Source organism: Micromys minutus (assembly GCF_963924665.1).
Source record: "Micromys minutus genome assembly, chromosome: 31".
NCBI lineage: Eukaryota > Metazoa > Chordata > Mammalia > Rodentia > Muridae > Micromys > Micromys minutus.
This window is the reverse complement of record NC_137966.1, coordinates 17,761,554-17,782,162: the sequence shown is the minus strand read 5'-3', so window position 1 is coordinate 17,782,162 and position 20,609 is coordinate 17,761,554. Positions and strand designations below refer to the sequence as shown.

Below are 20,609 nucleotides of genomic sequence, written 5' to 3'. Positions count from 1 at the left end.
AGCAGCTTGAGACCCTTTAGGAGGTTGAAGGACCCTTTCACAGGGATCACCTAAGACTTAAGAGAACAGATATTTACAGTATGATTCATTACTAGCCAAATTACAGTGGAGAAGTAGCAACAAAACTGTGTGATTGTTAGTCACCACAGCATGAGGAACTGTATTAAAGGAGCTGAGCGTCAGGAGAGCCGAGAACCGTGGTCTAGAGGCTCTCCAGACAGCACACGGGTTAGGGTTGCTTTGCTTGTCACCAGACTCTCCTGATGGTGACGAGTGAGACATCAGATCCCACCTCAGCCGTTGGTGGCTAATGGCTGGAGAGAAGGAAGATCTTCTCTAGCCTCTCGACTGAGCTCCCAGACCCAGAGGAAGGTGAGGGGCAAGCCTTGCACCTCCTGTCCAAAGCTGGTTCTGTTGTCGCCACTCAGTGCGTTTGGGGTTTGGCCAGGTGTCATTGCTCTTTTAGGAAATGACACTGGCATCCGTTGGATGCTCTCAACAATCATCATGGTGTTCCAAAGGGGTCGCCGAAGCAGGGCATTATGTTCTGTATTTTGTCAGTGTGTCAAGGGACAGCCCAAGGTCATGTAGATGGTGAAACATTGAAGTCCAGAGCCCACGACTCCAGATTCCCAACTGCACCCAGAGAGACTGGTCTTTCGACCTAACAGTCAGAAGCCTTCTCAGCCTGTGAGGTGTGGTAAGGCAACACTGTGTGGTTCAGGCCCAGACTGGGAAGGTGTTAGATCTACGACCCAAGCTAGAGAACCAATCAGACTTCCTCCAGCCTCCTTAGGGTAGGAAAGGGATGGGTCTGGTCTTGTTGCTTCACTGCCAAGCCCCAGTGACTCTAACCCAAGGCATCCAGAGAGAACATACTCCCTTGGCTCCCGCTGGGTCTTTCCTCCTGGCACTCAAGAGTTAAAACCTTAGCTCTACCAGAATCTTTCCATGCAGAGCCCAGGGAGATGCAATTTCTTCAGGCTGGGAGCTGGGGAACCAGGGGAACCAGGGGAACCAGACTCCACCCTGTATCCATTCTTGTCCTGGCCTACCTGCTTAGTCCTTCCAAGGCGAGGACATCATTACCCACTGACTCTCACGAGGATATCTATGCCGATCTCTGGAAAAGCAGCTTTCATCAGTTCAGTCGAGGCAGCAGGACTTAATCTTTTTTGTTTGTTTGTTACAGGGTCTTATGTAGCCCAGGCTGGCCTCAAACTTTAGATCCCCTTGTTTCCACTTTCCAAGTACCGGAATCATAGGCATGTGCTACCACATATGGTTTATGCAGTCCTGGGGATTGAACCCAGGGCTTTGTATGTGCTGGGCCAGCATTCTACCAACTGAGCTACACTCCAAACTCAGGACCTAATGTTGTGCTTCCCGAGATACTCATCTTTCAAAATGAGCAAGCAAGTCAGGCATAGTAACACATACTCATAAAACCATCACTTAGGCTAAAGCAGCAGGACTACTGTGACTGAGGCCAGGCTGAGTTATAATGTACCAAGTCACCCAGAACTACATAACAGGACCTTGGCTTAAAAATAGCAGTGGTGACAAATGCCTTTGATCCCAGTACCTGGGAGGTACAGGAAGACCTCTGTGAGTTCAAGGCCAGCCTGGTCTATAGAGTGAGTTCCAGGACATCCAGGGCGACACAGATAAAGAAACCCTGTCTCAAAAGACCCCAAACGAAAAAGCAAACGAACAAAACCCCAAACCACACAAAAATTCAAAAGCCAGTTGTCTGGGCATGGTGATGTATGCCTGTGATCTTAGCACTTGGGAGGCAGAGGTAAATGGATTCGGAGCTTAAGACCAGCTGGGCCATACAATGAGTCTGAAGCCACACCTGATACCTGAGAGCTTATTTCAAAGACAAACAAGAACAAAAAATCCAACTAAGCCAACTAAACCATCCACAAGCCAAAAGCAAACATCATCTACCTCACGAATCCCCCCCCCCCCAGTATCTATCACAGCCCTACATATCTGCCGATGGCCAGAGGATTTATAGCAATTTCACCGTGTATCTCTCAAATCAAATATTTAAAGGGACCAGGTATGAGGTGGAAAATATTATTCTATCAATTCTCTGTACTTTATGTGTTAAAAACAAGTGTGTCAGAGTCTTTGATTTTTTTCAAAGGGAGAAGAAATAGGTGGGCTAAGAATTCTCTGTTCTGGGCTGGAGAGATGGCTCAGCGGTTAAGAGCACTGGCTGCTCTTCCAGAGGTTCTCAGTTCAATTCCCAGCAACCACATAGTGGCCCATAATCATCTGTAACAGGATCTGATGCCCTCTTCTGGTGTGTCTGAAGAAAGTGACAGTGTACTCATAAATAAATAAATCTTAAAAAACAAAAAAGAATTCCCTGTTCTGAGGCAGAGGTGGTGGATCTCTGAGTTTGAGGCCAGCCTGGTCTACAGAATGAGTTCCAGAACAGCCAGGGCTACACAGAAAAATCCTGTCTCAAAAAGTAAAAATTAAAAATAATTAGGAGAAAGAGGAAGATGAAGAAAGAGAGAGAGAAGAGGAAGAGAGGAGTAAAGGGAGGAGGAAGGAGAAGAAGAAGAGGAGGAGGAGGAAGAGGAAGAAGATCTAAACCAAACATAGCTCTGTCACTGGCTAAGTGGAGGTTGGAGTGAGCACTTGGCTTGGCACAGGGAGAATCTCGACACTGCAGGGAGCTGGGTTCGAGAAGCAGAAGCTGCCAGTGGTTCCTGTGGCCTCAAGGCAGGTGCTTTTTAGAGTTTTTGCTTAGTGAAGTTAGAGTAAGTAGCTGGTCACTGAGATGACCGTCTGTGATTGCTCTTGGGTCCTGTTCCCTCACTGAACCATTGAGGGGATAGAGTTCTACCAGGAATGAGCCATACTGGTAGGATTAGTCTTGACTTTAGAGACTCAGCCATGAAGCCAAAGAAAACCTCAATTGCCTCTTCTACTGGATCCTGTCTCCCAGAGGAAGGCCTAAAGGCCAAAAGATGGCTAGAGACTGGTTCTGGGTCCTGGGAGGATGTAGATAACCTTCCTCTGGCAGAAACTTCTCTGTTGAAACCCTAAAGGGCATCAGCTGGGAGCCACATTGTTTGAGGAAGTCTTTACCAGGAACGGTGAACAGTCACTCTGTAGAATAAGGTAAAATAAATAAACTAACAAGTAAAGCAAATCCCAGCAGTGTCCAGAGACAAGATATGGAAGAGGACAGTAGAGGGTGTGAGATAGAAGATAGAAAGTAAGAGAACAGCATCGCCATCGTGGTTTCTAATGTTTCGCTGGCCACACCGGATTCACGGCCCATGAGAACTGACATGTGAGCCACGGGTGGCAGGCGGGACTTAGAACTCCTGTATGTCCCAAGGTCAGCACGTCCTGATAAAGTGTAGAACCAGGAAAGACTTTTCCCCTGGCATCTTTATTACTATTGATGGTTCATTTGCATATATGAATGATGTGACTGCTAGCTTCATAGTTTCAGATCAAGTGGATGAGAAAGGGTACAGGAGAAGAACTTCACCCTATCCTTAGTAAAGACTGATAAGAAGCCAGCACACGCCTTCAATCACAGCACTCGGCAGGCAGAGGCAGGTGAATCTCTGAGTTTGAAGTTGGTCTGGTGTTTACAAAGCAAGTTCAGGCTGACCAGGGACACAAAGTGAGAACCTCCCAACCCCCCAAAAAGGAAAAGTCCTAAAGAAACAATCCACAGTGGGACTTGCATTGAGGTGACCTCAAAACACACCGATAACAAAAGCTCTTGGGTTCTCAGAGCTGTTGTTTGGACCTTCACTTTCAGTTTTGGGACAAAGCTTTCTGGTACTTGGTGCTGAGGAAGATGGTGCATGGAGGGTCTCAGGCCTCGGCGTGTTTTATAAAACCAACTATATACAAGCCCAACCCCAGAGCCTGGACTTAGTGCCCGCAGAGCTTGGCAGGTGTGGTCACACCGTTCCCAGGAAGAAGGCTGCATGAATGGCTTGGGGAACAAATGCCTTGTATTTCCTGTGTCTGCTTCCTCATTTCAAGGGAGATTGATAAACCTTGCCTTTTCCATCTTAGAGGACTGTAAGGCCCCCAAACTCTTTAGAGCCCTGAGAACAAGGCAGGATCTTGCTCAGAACTTTGCACCCATGGGTCAGACAAGTAAAGGACTGCCATCCAGGAACAGAAAGGAAGAGTTGTGATTGTTGGGCAGACGTATGGAGGGAGGCAAGGAACAGGAAGGAGGTCTTACGTTTAGGCTACTTCATCTCCCTCTCCCCTTAGGTACTTCCTGGAACCCAAGCAGGTAACCTCAGAGGTTCAGTGGGAGCACTAGACTGAAGGCCACAGACCAGGGCTCTGTCCCAGCCTGACCTTGTCCTCTGGCCAGCCCGTAAGCTCCCCCGTGGCCAGAGTTTCCTCCTTTCCAGCTGGACTCACAAGGCCCTTGGAAACTCATCAGTTCTCCAAGTCCACAGAAGGCGCTATGGAACAAGAAGCTTTCTGGAACTTGGTGCTGAGGAAGACGGAGCACTGAGGGTCTCAGGTTATACAACACAACTGTCCACTGGTCCAACCCCAGAGCCTGGACTCAGGGCTCACAAAGCTTGGCAGGTGTAGTCACACCGTTCCCAGGAAGAAGGCTGCACGGCACGAACAACTTGTGAAGGGGGGAGTAGAGGAAGCAAAGTTAGGGCGTTGGACTCTGGGAAGAAAGGAAGAGAACCCATCAGTATGTGGGAGCTACTGCTGGGACGGAGGGTTGGTAACACAGCAGAAAGCTTAGATTCCCCAAGAGGGCTCATGGTAGAGGAGGTGTCCAGAAAGAGGAAGTACTGCTCGTGCCGTGGGCTGTGCCTGAGTGTGAGTGAGCTGGGACCCAGCATGTCAGGTGCTCCCATGGGCCTCTGGGGGTGAGCTGAGCGGGGGGGGGGCCTGCTATTCATGTGCCTTGACGTCAGCGCTTGGGCCTGGCCGGAGCTGAGGCGGCTGCGTTGGCAGCGGTTCATACAGTATGATACTTCACATCCTGATATGGAACTACACTCATTCCACTAGAACTCAGCCCACCCGGGATCCTCTCTGTCCTCTCATCCTCTGGCACCAACAGGGGCTCTGGCCAGAAGCGGGGAAGGGAGGAAAGGAAGGACGCTGGCCTTGGGTCTCAAGGAACTGGGCATCAGATGTGCCTCCCACAACAGACTCGGGTCTGGTGCTTCCTGAGTCTGAGCTCTGGGAGCCTCACGAGGACAGCTGGTCTCACTGAAAGTCTTTCTGCCAGAGCAGTTAGCTTTAGCCTGAGAAGGAAGGTCATGGGGGTACCAGTCTTTCATTCCAAGCTGTTCAGCAGACATTCAGGGCCAGGTTGGCTCTAAGAGGTGAACACCGAAGATGGGAGATATCAAGGTTTATACACACATAGTCTGGTATCTAAAAATGGAAGCACGGCAGTCTGAAGGCCACAGGTAACCCCTCAACATCTGGTTTCTCATGCTCTCTTGGATGATGCCACTTTCACTGGAGTCAGAGTTCCTTTTGAGGATACCATAATAATAAGAAGCCAGACCTAGACTCTGTCAGAATTAGCTCAGTATTATCACTATAACCATCATCGTCATCATCATCACCATCATTATCATCATCAACATCATCATCAACATCATCGACATCTTTCCCATCATGGAACAACAGGAGCCCGTGGAAAGGGTTAGATTTATCAGAGGAACAGCTAGTAACTACTACTGTTCCAAGAAAAGATGGCAGGTCTTGGAGGCCTCCCCCAAGTTGGGAGTTCCCAGTAGGGATCCTCTCAATGTGGAAGTGCTGGGGGCAGAAGCCTTGGGGTCAAAATTATTTTTCTCTGAAGCTGCAGTGGTTTGTAACTGTGTGCGCTGGGATTACTGAAGATATTTTTGTTGTTGCTGGGGCTGCATCCGGGATAATTTACATGTGAAGGGGAGGAAGCAGGGGGCAAGAACCAGGCAACGATTCCGATTCCGTGTGTTGAGAAGCGTAGGAAGGGAGCGGAGAGGAGAGGACACGGTAGAGACCAGAGCCTTCTGCTCCATAGTTTTCTGTACCTTTGTCACTTGGGTATCTGGTTAAAATGACTGACCCACGTGTCCTGGCAAGTACCTGAGATCCCTGTCTCCAGAGAGGAAGAAGCTGGTTTCTGGGCCACAATTTGAGTAGTGATAACCCCGCTTAGAGGTCAGGCCTTTCCACAGGTCTTCAGTCTGTCACTAGCTATGAGACACCAGTAGGGCCCAGAGTGTTAGTTACTCTTCTCTCCTATAGAGGAGATAGAAGTGACACTTGTTTTTCAGAAGCAAGTAACCTCTTAAGGGAGACTGAGCTGTTTCCTGTTGTCTGACATGGTAAATAACTGTGTGACTGTTTCTCAAAGATATGTCTATACATCTTGTTGCCCAGAGGACCGTCAGTCTCCTTAGGTTAAACCAAAATCCTGCCACAGATGCTTCTCAGGGACTTGGGAGCTAGAAACATAGGGAAAGGAATTGGAGCAAGTAATATTTAACTCCCCCTTGTGTGTCCAAGGGACCAGGGATCCTTACTGGTACCTACATGTAAATGCAGACTTTTTCTAGAACTTTTCTGGAAAGGGGATAAATGTAGTCAGGGGGCTGGGATCCCCATCAGAAGGTTCCTGTGTGCTCTGAGTACATCATGGACTAGGAATTGGCAGCTCTAGTTCTCCTAGTCATATGGTTTAGGATCTTCCAGACAAGAAGAGCTCGCTCGTACATAGCCATGTATACTAGCTTGGAGTAAAATTCTATACATTTGTATCTAGGGCTCCTTTATAACAAGTACCCCAGAGTTTTGTTTTTTTTAATATTTATTTATTCATTCACTTTATTTATATGAATACGCCGTGGCTGCCTTCAGACACACCAGAAGAGGGCATCAGCTTCCATTACAGATGGATGTGAGCCTCCATGTGGTTGCTGGGATTTGAACTCAGTACCTCTGGAAGAACAGTCAGGGCTCCTAACCACTGAGCCATCTCTCCAGCCGCCCCAGAGTTTTATACATTTGTATCTAGGGCTCCTCTATAACAAGTGCCCCGGAGCTTCCCAAAGTTCAGGAGCTGGCACAGGTTGACTAACCGTGGGAGCTGATGAGAAAACAGCCATTTCTGAAGGCTGGACACTGCCCCTGCCTTTTGAGGACTGGTAAGGGGTGAGGTACCTGGTGACGATGCATACACCAGACTTTGTCTAAGACGGGTTGTCCTTTTCCAGCACAGAGGTGGAGAAAGAAGTCTTAGTGTTCTAAATGGGGCGCCCGCATCCCACCCCTTCCTGGGGGGGGTTGCAGTTTTCTCCACAGACTCCTCTTTAAGCAGATCCCAGTATGGGAGAGAAGACCAGAAGGGCTAGACCCAAGCTTTGCTTCCCACCCCATTTTCCAAAAATATCCATGTTGACCCTTGGTGGCAGTCTCTGGCATAGACCGGGCCCGTTTGTTCTCCCTGTGCCCCCTGCTCTGCCGGTACAGTTGCAGGACCTTAGAAGGGGATCCCCTCAGAAGGGGTTGACTGAGGCCACTGGGAAGCCCAGGCCCTGCCCATTTTGGATGTCTCCTCCTCAGGCCCTGTTTCCTCTAATCTGAGGCAGGGAGGCCAGCAAATGCCTGCCCTTAAGGGGACAGGGTTTGATGTGTGACTTAATAAAGCCGAGAGCCACAAGTAATCCCCTGAGTACTTTGCCTTGAAACCTAAGCTTATCTGACCTACAGACACCTGTTTTCACTCCTTTGCTGATAGTAGTATAAAAAGCATTCTGGTTAATGACTCTAGGAACTGACAAGGACCGGAATGCTCTCGCATTTGTCCCATCTTGGACTATCTCCTCAGGAGCCAGGTGGCACGTGCCACACCCGCTCCAAGGTTGGGGAAGGGCTCACCCAAGTTTCTATCCATATATAGTCATTAGGACCCAGGGGGAAGACTTGAAGGTCAGGGTCAAGCTTTGGCAGCTCTTGGGTTACTACAGCAACTAAAACCCTTAGTGGTGGACAGCCAGCCAATACTTTACCCCCTACTCTGTAGACCCTACAGGCGTGGAGGGAGGCAGGTGAGCCAGAGGATCCAAGTTGGGAGGCACAACACTGGACCGATGTGGCGCTTCCTGCACGGGAAGCTAGACTGGTATATAGACTCTTGAGAAGCAGGGCGGTGCCAACCCTGTGAACTGACCAATCATGTTCTAATCATTTAGAACTGCAAGTCTCTGCTTCGGGTGGCACAGAAGATGTTGGCAATTTGTTGGAGAATCATTTCTCTGCTGGAGACGCAAGTCTAGAGGAGAAAGAAAGGGCGCTTTATGCAGATGCGGCCCCTGGAGACAAGAACCTCCTCCTTCACTATCCTGACGGCAGGGAGGCTGAGAGCTTGGAGCAGACTCCTGCAGGGGCCCCTTCCACTGCCAACGGCCAGGGCTCCGAATCCGAAGCTAGCCTGTCCAATACCTCAGCTGCAGAGTCAGCTCCGCCCGGGGATGTCGAAGGGCCGGGGGAGGAAGAGGAGGGCCCACATGCGGCAGGCGCCCTTCCTCCAGGCGGGGTGGAGGGACCAGAAGAAGAGAGGCCAGAGTTCAGTTCTGGAGAGGAGCCAGGACAGGAGGAGGCTGGGGTGGGGCTCCCCCCAGAGGGGACTGCAAGTGTGGAGGCAGAAGTACACGAGGGAAGTAGTGGGGTCCCCGAGGAATTACAGGGGCTCTTAGGGGATGGGCCTGTGGAAGCAGCAGCGGCAGGGCCAGCAGAGTCTGTAGCCACCCTGTCCTCTCCTACCACGGAGGGTGAAGAGGCAGGCCGTGAGGGCATCACAGGCTCTGATCACCAATCCACAGAGCGAGACGGAGTCCAGGATGCCATGCCTGCTGGAGACGAATCAGAGGCTGCTGATATGGCTGCAGAAGCCAGGGAGGGGACAGAGGACAAGCCCCACGACCATTCCCTGCCGTCAGAGGAGGCGGCCATCCCAGGGCCTGATCACCAGCCCACAGAGCTACATGCAATCTCTGACGGGGCATCTTCTGGAGTAGAGGCAGAAGAAGGTGCTGATGAACCAAAGGCTGAGGTGGATACAGAATCTGGGGAGAAGGCTGAGAACCAGGGGGAGCCTAGACCTAGCCTGGAGGCTGGCTCAGCTATAGAGGCCCATGAAAAGTCTGAGGACACCCAGAGTTCCGAGGTGAGGGAGACAGAGAACGGCCCTGCTGAGGGCCGGGTGTCAGGGATGTCGCAGGAGGCTGAGGCGTCCTCTGAAGAAGAGGGTGGTGAAGAAGATGGAAGTGAGGATGGAGGAGTTCCATCTAAAGAAGAGTCTGGAGAAGACAGTGGTGATGGAGCTAGCTCAGAAGAAGAGGGGAACATCTCTGGGGAGGCTGGAGAGCCCCAGGAAACACCAGGAGCCACAGGACATGAGGAGGAAGGGGCCCAGCTTGATGTGGAAGATTTGAACACAGGGTCCGAGGGTGGCAAGCCCCAGGACACAGAAGCAGAGGCACCTGAAGAGAGACAACAGGGGAGAGGGAATCCTGTAATTGCTCATCGGGGTAGGAATTAATTCCCCTGGGCAAAGAATCTCCAACCCATACACTGTTTCTGGAAGTCTTGTACATTATGGGGCAAACGGGCTGGGTGGGAGAACCCCTGCCTAGTTCTGGTCCCCGGGTCAGTCCAGAGAGTTCACTGGGGCACTTCCTTAGCCACTTCCCTTCGGTGTAGATGGGTCTAGCAAGAGGCTCCCGAAGGACCTGGCCACTTTTGAGTTAGGGTTAAGGAGGCTCCCCTTTAGGGGTGCTAGGTGTAGATCAGTCTTACGGACAAGGGGACTGATGGTAGGTTTATGGTCCTGAGATTGGCTGGTGTGGGGAGGGAGGGGGAGGGGCAGGTTAGGAACCACAGGCACTCCTCTTGTGTGCCAGAACCCAAGTCTGCTCTTGAAGATCTCCTATGTGAGGTGTAAAAGTCAAGAACCAAGGGGTCAGGACCTTGAGACTCAGGCTGACGGCAACCTCCAAATGCTCCTCTAGAGTAGAGCAGCCCTCTGGAGACAGGGAAGGAGAAGAAAAGGGGCTGAGCCATTGGGTAGCATCAGGGGTGATGAGGTCAGGGCCTGCAGAGCTCCTGTAATACGTGTGTGGACAGAAGAAGCTTTGAGGGTAGAGACCGGGTCATTCATTCCCTTTTCCAGAAGGTTTCCTTACACAATTCCTTAAAGCCGTCCCTCTGCCCCCTTGAGACGGGAGCTTATGTATTTCAGGCTGGGCTTGAACTCATTATATAATGGTCAAGGTGGCCTTGAGCTCCTGAGCTTCCAGCCTCAGCCTCTAGAATGCCGTGAGGTTGTAGGCATGCACGACGCGCCTGGCTTGTTCCGGAGCGTGACGTTTGCCAGTCTCTTTATGCACTTTCTACAGCGAGGTAGAGCTGCGAGCAGTAAGCTTTCCTTACTGTATCGGGATCTGGGAGCGGGGATTGCCTAGCTGCTGCACAAGCCATGCAGACGCTGCCCCGCTCTATCCACAAGCCTAAGTTAACACTTCAAATCTTAGATCCCTGAATAGGCAGCTTTGCTGGAGGCCAGGGGACATGAACAATGTCCTTCCCAGGACTCACTAGTTATGGGCATCTCTCATTTGCTTGGTCAGTGGGACAGATGACTTGTTGGTGGCTGTCAGCGCCTGCACACACACACACACACACACACACACACACACACACACTCACTCACACACTCACTCACACACACACACACTCATACACACACTCACACACATACACACACTCACTCACACACACAGTCACACACACACTCACACACTCATATACACACATACTCATACACACACATTCACACGCACACACAGTCTCACACACACACACACACACACACACACACACACGCCTGCAGTGGTTCCTTCTACTCATTTCCAGTCAGTGTTATTCTGATAAGATGTTCGTTCAGCTGGTCTTGTGTGTGAGTAGAGTCTCCCCATGACTCTCTTTACCCTGGAATAAAATGCAAATTCCAGTGATGGTTTTTAAAGTTGTCTAGTCAGCTCCTGGAACACCCAGCCCTCTCCTTGTCAGGCAACCTATGTGGCTCATCATGGAAAATTACTTTTTTCTTTACTAACCCTAGCTCAGCAGCAGATGTCAGGGAAGGTTTCTCTGGATCCCCCCAATAAACCCACAGATACTCCTTAGACCCTAAAGCTACTATAACTTCCTTACTACTCAAAATTCCAATGTACGTTAAAGACGGTTCACCAGCTCATTCCCATTAGACCGTAGGACAACCCCCTCGGGACAGGGCTGTGCAGGTGGAAGCTTTACTGCATCTCCAGATGGCATCTGGCACTTGGCATGTGATAGGTGTCCAATTTGTCTTATTTTTTTTGAAACAATATCTTTCTATCCAGCCCGCATCAGCCCAGACCTTAAAATTCACTTGTCTTACATCTCGAGTGCTAAGATTATAGGTGTGTGACGCCACTTTCTGTGCTCAATGCAGTTAAAAAAAAAATGGGGTCAGGTGACAGTTCACCAGTGTCCAGGTTTGTTTGTTTTTGTTTTTTTGTTGTTGTGATAAAAGCCCAAAAACAACTTGGAGGAGAAAAGGAGTTCTGTGGCTTACAGGTTACAGTTCATCCACTTGAGGGAAACTGAGGCAGGAGCTGAAGCAGAGACCATGGAGGAACACTGCTTAATGACTCACTCCCTCTGCTTTGCTCAGCCTGCGTTCTTACATAGCCCAGGCCTATCTGCCTAGGAATGACACCACCCACAGTGGGTGGGCCCCTCCATTAATTAAGGGAACCAGGACAAATGAGGCTCAGGTGACACTGATGTGTGGCAAGGGGACACCAAGACCAACCATCATGGACAGTAAAATGCTCACTAAACAACTGTGAGGGCCTGAGTTTGATCTCCAGTACCCACATAAAAAGTCGAGTGTGGTGTTGTATACTTGTAATTCGAACCTTGGCTATTTATGCCTAATTGGTGAGCCCTAGGTGACAGTGTATTTTGACCTTGTCAAAAATAAAAGGTAGATGTGTAAGGCGAATAGATCTGGAATAATGACACTGCTGGTTGACCTCTGCACATGCTCACACACATATGCTCATGCACACTCCTGTGTACTAGCATGTGCGCTAGCATGTGCAGGAACACACAGATCACAGGTGTTAAATATTGTGTATACCTTTAAAATCCATTCAGTTTGGCAACTTTGTTCTGCATCTTCTTGAGGCCCAGCCCTGCTCCATCCCTGGGAGGGTTGTAGCTACTGGCTTAGCTTTGCTGACCCCGTGTTGTCTGATTCTCTTCCCAGAAGAGCCAGAGGATGTGAGTGAAGACGCCCCCCTGAGGGACCGCTCCCACATTGAGAAAACCCTGATGCTGAACGAGGACAAGCCGGCTGACGATTACTCAGGTGACTGGGGAAGGGAGATGGGCTGGGACCCAGGACACGAGTTCTGTAGTTCTGAGGCGAGGTGGGGTGGCACAAAGAAGAGACCCCTGGAGGTAAGGGGCTCAGGCTGGGGGAGGAAAAGATAACCAAGTAGAGGGCACAGTATCAGAGCAGAAAGTAAACTTCAGAGCCATCACCTGTACGATGCACCCTACCACCCACCACCCACCACCCCACCACCCACCACCCATCACCCCACCACCCACCACCCCACCACCCACCACCCCACCACCCACCACCCACCACCCACCACCCCACCACCCACCACCCCACCACCCACCACCCACCATCACACCATCCCACCACCTACCACCCCACCATCCCCCACTACCTCACCACCCACCACCTACCACCCACCACTACCTCACCACCCACCACCCACCACCCTACCACCCCACCACCTACCACCCACCACCTACCACCCCACCACCCTACCACCCACCACCCACCACCCCACCACCCACCACCCACCACCTACCACCCACCACTACCTCACCACCCACCACCTACCACCCACCACTACCTCACCACCCACCACCTACCACCCACCACCCATCACCTACCACCCACCACCCCACCACCCACCACCCATCACCCCACCACCCACCACCCCACCACCCACCACCCACCACCCCACCACCTACCACCCACCACCCACCACCCCACCACCCACCACCCCACCACCCACCACCCACCACCCCACCACCCACCACCCACCACCCACCACCCACCACCCACCACCCACCACCCACCACCCACCACCCCACCACCCACCACCCACCATCACACCATCCCACCACCTACCACCCCACCATCCCCCACTACCTCACCACCCACCACCTACCACCCACCACTACCTCACCACCCACCACCCACCACCCCACCACCTACCACCCCACCACCCTACCACCCCACCACCTACCACCCACCACCTACCACCCCACCACCCTACCACCCACCACCCACCACCCCACCACCCACCACCCACCACCTACCACCCACCACTACCTCACCACCCACCACCTACCACCCACCACTACCTCACCACCCACCACCTACCACCCACCACCCATCACCTACCACCCACCACCCCACCACCCACCACCCATCACCCCACCACCCACCACCCCACCACCCACCACCCCACCACCCACCACCCACCACCCCACCACCTACCACCCACCACCCACCACCCCACCACCCACCACCCCACCACCCACCACCCACCACCCACCACCCACCACCCACCACCCACCACCCCACCACCCACCACCCACCATCACACCATCCCACCACCTACCACCCCACCATCCCCCACTACCTCACCACCCACCACCACCTACCACCACCCCACCACCTATCACCCCACCACCCCACCACCCACCACCACCCCCCACCCCCCACCACCCCACCACTTACCACCACCCACCACCTACCACCCCCCACCACCCCACCACTCACCACCACCTACCAACCCCCTGCCCCCCACTCCCACCCCCTACCACCACCCATCATCCCACCACCCACCGCCACACCACCCACCACCATCCCACCACCCCACCACCCACCACCCCACCACCCACTACCCACCATCCCACCACCCCACCACCCACCACTACCTCACCACCCACCACCACCCACCACCCCACCATCCACCACCCCACCATCCACCACCACCCACCACCCCACCACCCACCACCCCACCACCCACCACTACCTCACCACCCACCACCACCCACCACCCCACCACCCACCACCCACCACCCCACCACCCACCACCACCCCACCACCCAGCACCACCTACCACCACCCTACCACCCCATCATCCCACTACCACCCACCACCCCACCACTCACCACCACCTACCAACCCCCTGCTCCCTACCCCCACCCCCTACCACCACCCACCATCCCAACACCCACCCACCACCACCCCACTACCCACCACTCCACCACCCACCACCAGCCTTGGGCAGGGAGGATGGTTAATAAGAATTCATTCTATCTGCTTTAGTTTTTAGTTTACAAAGCTCCTTTGTGTTCCCTGTTCTGTTTTGCTCCTAAACTGAACCAAGGATTTCGGCGGGGACTTGTTATCCTTTCTTAACTGATTAACTAGCCAAGCTCAGATTAATGCAGAAACTTGCTCTTGGCAAACAGCGAGAGACTAACAGAGCAAGGATTGGGACTGTACTGACCTGATGATCGCTCCTCACACCCCCCAAGCTCTCAGTTGCACCCTGGGTTCCTGCTCCCCCAAAACATGGGGAATGTTCCAAGAGCACTGTGCCATGGGTGCCGGGTACCTGACCTCCTCACCTTCTAGACCTTGGCAGCATAAACAGAGGCAAAGATTCTCATCTCCCAGGGAGAGGGCTTTCAGTCAGGCTGAAGGCAACCTCAGTTTTCAGGATCCAGCACTGAAATGAGGGAAAGAGTATAGGGGTTCAGTTTAATTTTTCCTGAGACCCGTCTCATGTAGCTCAGGTCGGCCCCAATAACCTTGAACTCCTGACTCCCCCAGTGGAGATCGTATGTGTGAAGCACCATACCTGTATTTTTGTTTTCTTGTTGTGGTGCTAGAGATTGAACCTGGGGCTTTGTGCTGTGCGTGCTAGATAGGTACTTTACCTACCGAGCTATATGTCTGCCCAATAATAATAATAACAACAACAATAGCTATTATTATTATCATCATAGACAGTGTCCCACTATGGGACCTGAACTTGCTGTGTAAACCCCAGTATCCCTGGAATCATAGAAACCCAGCTCTGAGACACCAGAAGAGGGCATCGGATCCCATCACAGATGGCTGTGAGCCACCATGTGGTTGCTGGGAATTGAACTCAGGACCTCTGGAAGAGCAGTCGGTGTTCCTAACCACTGAGCCATCCCTCCAGCCCCGCTCTTCTGTCTCTCGAACGCTTAGGATTAAAAGCATATAATACAGTGCCTGGCCAAGAATGATTATTATTTTTTTGTTTTGTTTTAAAAATATCTCAGGAGGGTTTTTCAGATGGGGTAGGGAAACGCTTCCGAACTGAGGATTTCTGAGGGTGGGATGTGGAGCAGTTCCTTCCCAAACACAATCATTTCAGTCTTGGGCTGCCAATGGCTCTTCTCACCGGGGAGAGATGGACTCTCTCGGCGTATGAGATCATTGTAGGCTAAGGGGCAGCCTGGGGTGGGCCCTGCCTGAAGTTTGCTCCCTGCCCCTCCCTCCCAGCGGTGCTGCAGCGGCTTCGGAAGATCTACCACACATCCATCAAGCCCCTGGAGCAGTCTTACAAGTACAATGAGCTTCGTCAGCATGAGATCACAGGTACAGCGTCCCACACCACGGAGCCCACAGAGGCTCGCAAGACCCGTGTGTAATGTGTGCCTGGACTCTAGGAGCTGAGCCTTCCCGAGGGACAGAGGACTGGGGCCCAGGCCTGGGAAGTGGACTTTCCTACAGGAGTGAGTGCTCAGTACTGTAAGAGTTTGCCTGAGAGATTCCATGGCTAAGCACTTTGTCTCAGCAGTAGGCGTTTGAATTCCCAGGGTAGTAAGGCCCGTGCGGTCCCTCCTGAGCTCAAGTGGCTCTGACCCCTTGTTTATATTGGCTTCTATGTGGCCTAGATTCCTCCTTCCCCCTTATTGTTCCTCTTGGAAGGCCTCCTGTGGGTCTGGATAATGATGATGATGACCACGGTGGTGGTGATTGTGGTGGTGGTGGTGATGATGGTGGTGGTGGTGGTGATGATGGTGGTGGTGGTGGTGATGGTGGTGGTGATGATGGTGGTGGTGGTGATGGTGGTGGTGGTGGTGGTGGTGATGATGATGGTGGTGGTGGTGATGATGGTGGTGGTGGTGGTGGTGGTGATGATGATGTTGGTGGTGGTGATGATGGTGGTGGTGGTGATGATGGTGGTGGTTGTGGTGATGATGGTGGTGGTGATGTTGGTAGTGTTGATGGTGATGATGATAGTGATGATGATGTTGGTGGTGGTGGTGATGATGGTGATAGTGATGTTGGTGGTGATGATGGTGGTGGTGGTGAAGATGATGGTGATGATGGTGATGACGACAATGATGATGATGTTTTTTGAGGCAAGGTCTCACCATGTATCTCAGGCTGGCCTTGAACTTCTTGAGCCTTAGAACCTCCTGCCTTGTCTTCCTGAGGGCTGGGTTTACTCATACATGCTACGGCACCCAGATAAGATCTGGATTCTTTCAGAACTTGGTGTTCAAAATAATAAAGTGAGACATACTTGTGTCAACTGCATTCTAACAATATAAAATAACATACGTTGACAAGTGAAGCCAGGCATGACGGCCTATAACTGTAATCCTAGATTCAGGGAGGCACAGGTAGGAAAGCTGTAGCTGTGAGGACAGATTAGGCTGTACAGTGAGCTCTGGGTGACTACATGACAAGACCCTGTCCCCAAAATACAGCATCACACCATGTCACCCCCCTCACAATTTGTTTCTTGATCTCCAATTCATCTAACCCCACTACCAGAGACACCGCCATCACAGCTGGTTATAGTGCTCAAAACAACAGGATTCTCCCAAGTTCTTCTGAATCTAGGAACATAGAAACGTTCTTCTTACATACATGGGATCATAGTGTGCCAACTGTGCATGTGTATATACATGTGTGTATATACATAGACATGTATGTGCATGCATGCATGATGATTCCTCCTTATTCTTTACTGGAGTTTCTTGGTCCTGTCTTCTGAGAATACACCAGGTTCTGTACAACCAGGATTCAATTCCTGAGGGACGACAGGTGCTCTACATTTGCTATAATTTAAAAAGTGAAGGCTGACATCTGTGAGTTCGAGGCCAGCCTAGTCTACAGAGTGAGACAAGGGCAGCCAGAGGTCAAAAACAAAAGGCAGTTTGTGGGGGGAAGGCAGGTGTGATGGCGTACATCTTTAACCCCAGCACTCAGGAGGCAGAGGCAGGTGGATCTCTGTGAGTTTGAGGCCTGCCTGGTCCACAGAGTGAATTCCAGGACAGCCAGGGCTACACAGAGAAACCCTGTTTTGAAAAAAACCAACAAACAAATGGGGCTAGTGAGATGGTTCATCAGGTAAAAGCACTTGCACCCAAGCCTGAAGTCCACATGGTGGGAGGGAGTCAGCTCCTGCAAGTTGCCTTCTGACCTCTATACACATACCAAGTTGTTCACACTCCCCCACATACCATTACATGTATGTATGCATGTATGTATGTATGCATGTATGTATGTATGTATATATGTATGTATGTATATATACACATATATATTTATGTATATTATATACATATATGTATACACACATATGTGTATGTATATTATATATGTATATATACACACATGTATGTATATTGTATATATGTATATATATGTAAACACATATACACACATATATGTATGTATAGTATATATATGTATATATATGTATACACACACACACACACACACACACACACACACACACAGTGTTCCAAAGCTGGGCATGGTGGCTATCCCACAGTCCCAGCACTTGTAAGGCTGAGGCCATGGGATGACTAAGAATTTATTGCCTAAATTTCAGGCCACCACAGGCTTTAGAGTGAGATGCTATCTGAACGATATGAAACGAAACCATTCCAAACACTAAAATCATCACTATATATTTTGTGTGCAGATATTTGGAAGACGTGTTTTGCTCGCTTGTTTGTCTGTAAAATAGTACAGGAGAAGGGCTGACAAGATGGCCCAGTGGGCAAATGCACCAGCAGCCCTGTCAGCCTTAATTCAACCCCTGGACCCCTATGGTGGGGAGAGAGAACCAACTCCCACAATTTATTCTCTGGCATACTCGAGCCCCACAAATACATCTTTAAAAATTATTGTCGAGCACTAGAATTAAGTATTTCGATCACTGTTAGAAAATTGCCTCGAAATAAGTCCAATCTGTATTCACGAGAACATAGCGGGGAATTCTTGCTCCATGTGGTTTGCCATCTTTAAAAGTGGATACAGCCCAGATTTAGACGTGCTAAGGAGGTGCTGTCGCCTAGCTAAGCCCACAGCTACTCTTACTCCTGGTTTAAAGGTTTCATAATTGTTTTGTTTTTTTTCTTCTTTTCAGTTCTGGGGATGGAACCCAGGGCCTTGAGTATCCTAGGCAAGTGCTCTACCATGGAGCTATAACCCCAGCCCTTGTTTTAATTGTGAATCATATCACAGATCTCTTCCCGTGTTACCTGGCGATTCCCATATTACCCTAATGCCTACTGAGTAGCTGTGGTACCAAGGGCATAGACATCCGACTCTACAGAAAAGGAACCTAATGCCCAGGCAGTGCCGGTTGCCCTGGCCACTGTCAGGATTGGGATTCCGTTTCTTTCCCCAGGGAGCGAACACCCTGTTCCGGCGTCCTATAGCGTTCTTACGAGCCCAAGAGCCAGTCGCTCTCTCCTGCTTCTTAGAGCATGTGCAGACCTGGTTACAGAATCTGCCAACGGCTGGCTTTCTTCTGTCCTCTGTACTTGCCTTCCCTCCCTCCTCTGACACCAAGAGTGGCATGGCCCTCCCAGGGAAACTCCAAACTTAAAGCCTCAGTGGCCAAGAGGTTGCCAGCTGCCCCTGGATTGGCTCTCGGCAAAGGCCAATGGACTCTCTTCCGGTTTCCCTTTCTGGACTTGGCTTCTCTGCTCTGACGTCTTGCCAGCTTCCTGCATGACCCCTAGCCCTCAAGCTTATTCCTGGTCTCCCACATATGCCCACCGGTGCCCCCTGCTGTGCAGAGTTGGAACAGCAACACCCGAGGCTCTGTCCCTCGTAACCAGTACTGGCTTTTTGAAAAATTCCATAGCTGGGCGTACTTTCCCCCCACCCCCGTGAGCTGCTTCTCCGTCCTGTCCCCAGGCTGAGTGCCTCTCATGTATGTTTACGCACAAGAGGGAAGAGCCCGTGTGCTCACCTTGTAAAAGACATCATCTTTTAGGACTTTGCTTTACTCCAGAGGAACAAAACCAGTACATTCACACTATACACTGTACAGAAAAGAAGGGACCACAGTCTGTGCAACATGGCCTATACCCAGTAAGGCAGCTGAAAAATGCCAGAAATCAGCATTGGTGTCCAGGTTAGTGCTACCCAAATATAGATAGGCCCAGCTACTCTGCAGGCTGAGGCAGGAGAATTACTTGATTCTTGAGCCCAGGACTTTGAGAACATCCTGGGAAATATAATCTCATCTCAAAAAAAAAAAAAAAAAAAAAAAAAAAAAAAAAAAAAATCAAATCCCAACCCACCCAGCATTAGTTACCTAATAGAGAGGGTGTTTTGGCCTAGACAGACCGGGGCTTTTTGTACTTCAGACGTCTGGGTCAAGACACTATACAAAATTATAAGAAATAAATGAAAAAGAAATTTAAAAAAGGAGGACTATATTTTGAGGTCTGTGTGCAGCTCAGGAAGACAAAAGTCTGGAGAGGGTGGGTGCTCCGTGGAGCTAGTTCAAAGAAGAACGTAGAAGATCAGAAAGCAGCGATAAAAAACCATATCTCTGTCCGTAGTTCTCGCCTGCTTCTCTGCCCACATTTGGTTTTCTTTTACATTTTCGCAGTGAGGGGGGCTGAACCCAGGGCCTCACAGATACTATGCAAACGCTCTGTCAGTGAGCACCCTCCTAAGCCCCATTTCTACTTTTTGAAAACACTAGAGAATTCTGCTTCTCTCTCTCTCTCTCTCCTCTCTCTCTCTCTCTCTCTCTCTCTCTCTCTCTCTCTCTCTCTCTCTCACACACACACACACACACACACACACACACACACACCCTGAGTAGACTTGGCAGGGAGTGATTCCTAACATGGCGTCTTGGAGGACTTTGGTTTCAGAGCCCAAGAATCTGAGAATTCCCAGTTTTCAGGGTTTGGTTTCAGACCCTGGAAGACCTGCCATGGACTAAAGAGACTAGTCTGAGCTTGAGGCGAGGGTTTGAGGAGCCACCGTGAAGACACGAGGGAAACCGCAGAGCCGCAAACAGGCAGAGCCTGGAGTTCGGATGGTTCAACATCGAGTATCTCCTCCATGTCCTTTCTTCTTGATCCAGAGAGCGCAGTGCAGTCTTTCTCAGCGTGGA

At 50.9% G+C, this 20,609-nt stretch overlaps 1 protein-coding gene across 2 annotated transcripts in view; it reads left to right on the top strand.

Moving 5' to 3' along the window:
• The window catches only part of SRL (sarcalumenin), a gene marked incomplete at its 5' end in the record, with an annotated part of 44,963 nt that overhangs the window by 16,794 nt on the left and 7,560 nt on the right, over positions 1 to 20,609 (top strand). The window contains 3 exons of one of the 2 annotated variants that reach the window (XM_080942410.1): positions 8,232 to 9,569; positions 12,356 to 12,457; positions 15,722 to 15,817. In XM_080942410.1, coding sequence (XP_080798536.1) covers positions 8,232 to 9,569; positions 12,356 to 12,457; positions 15,722 to 15,817 — 1,536 coding nt within the window. The remainder of the gene's footprint in view (positions 1 to 8,231; positions 9,570 to 12,355; positions 12,458 to 15,721; positions 15,818 to 20,609) is intronic. The other variant, XM_080942411.1, reaches the window with a different exon arrangement.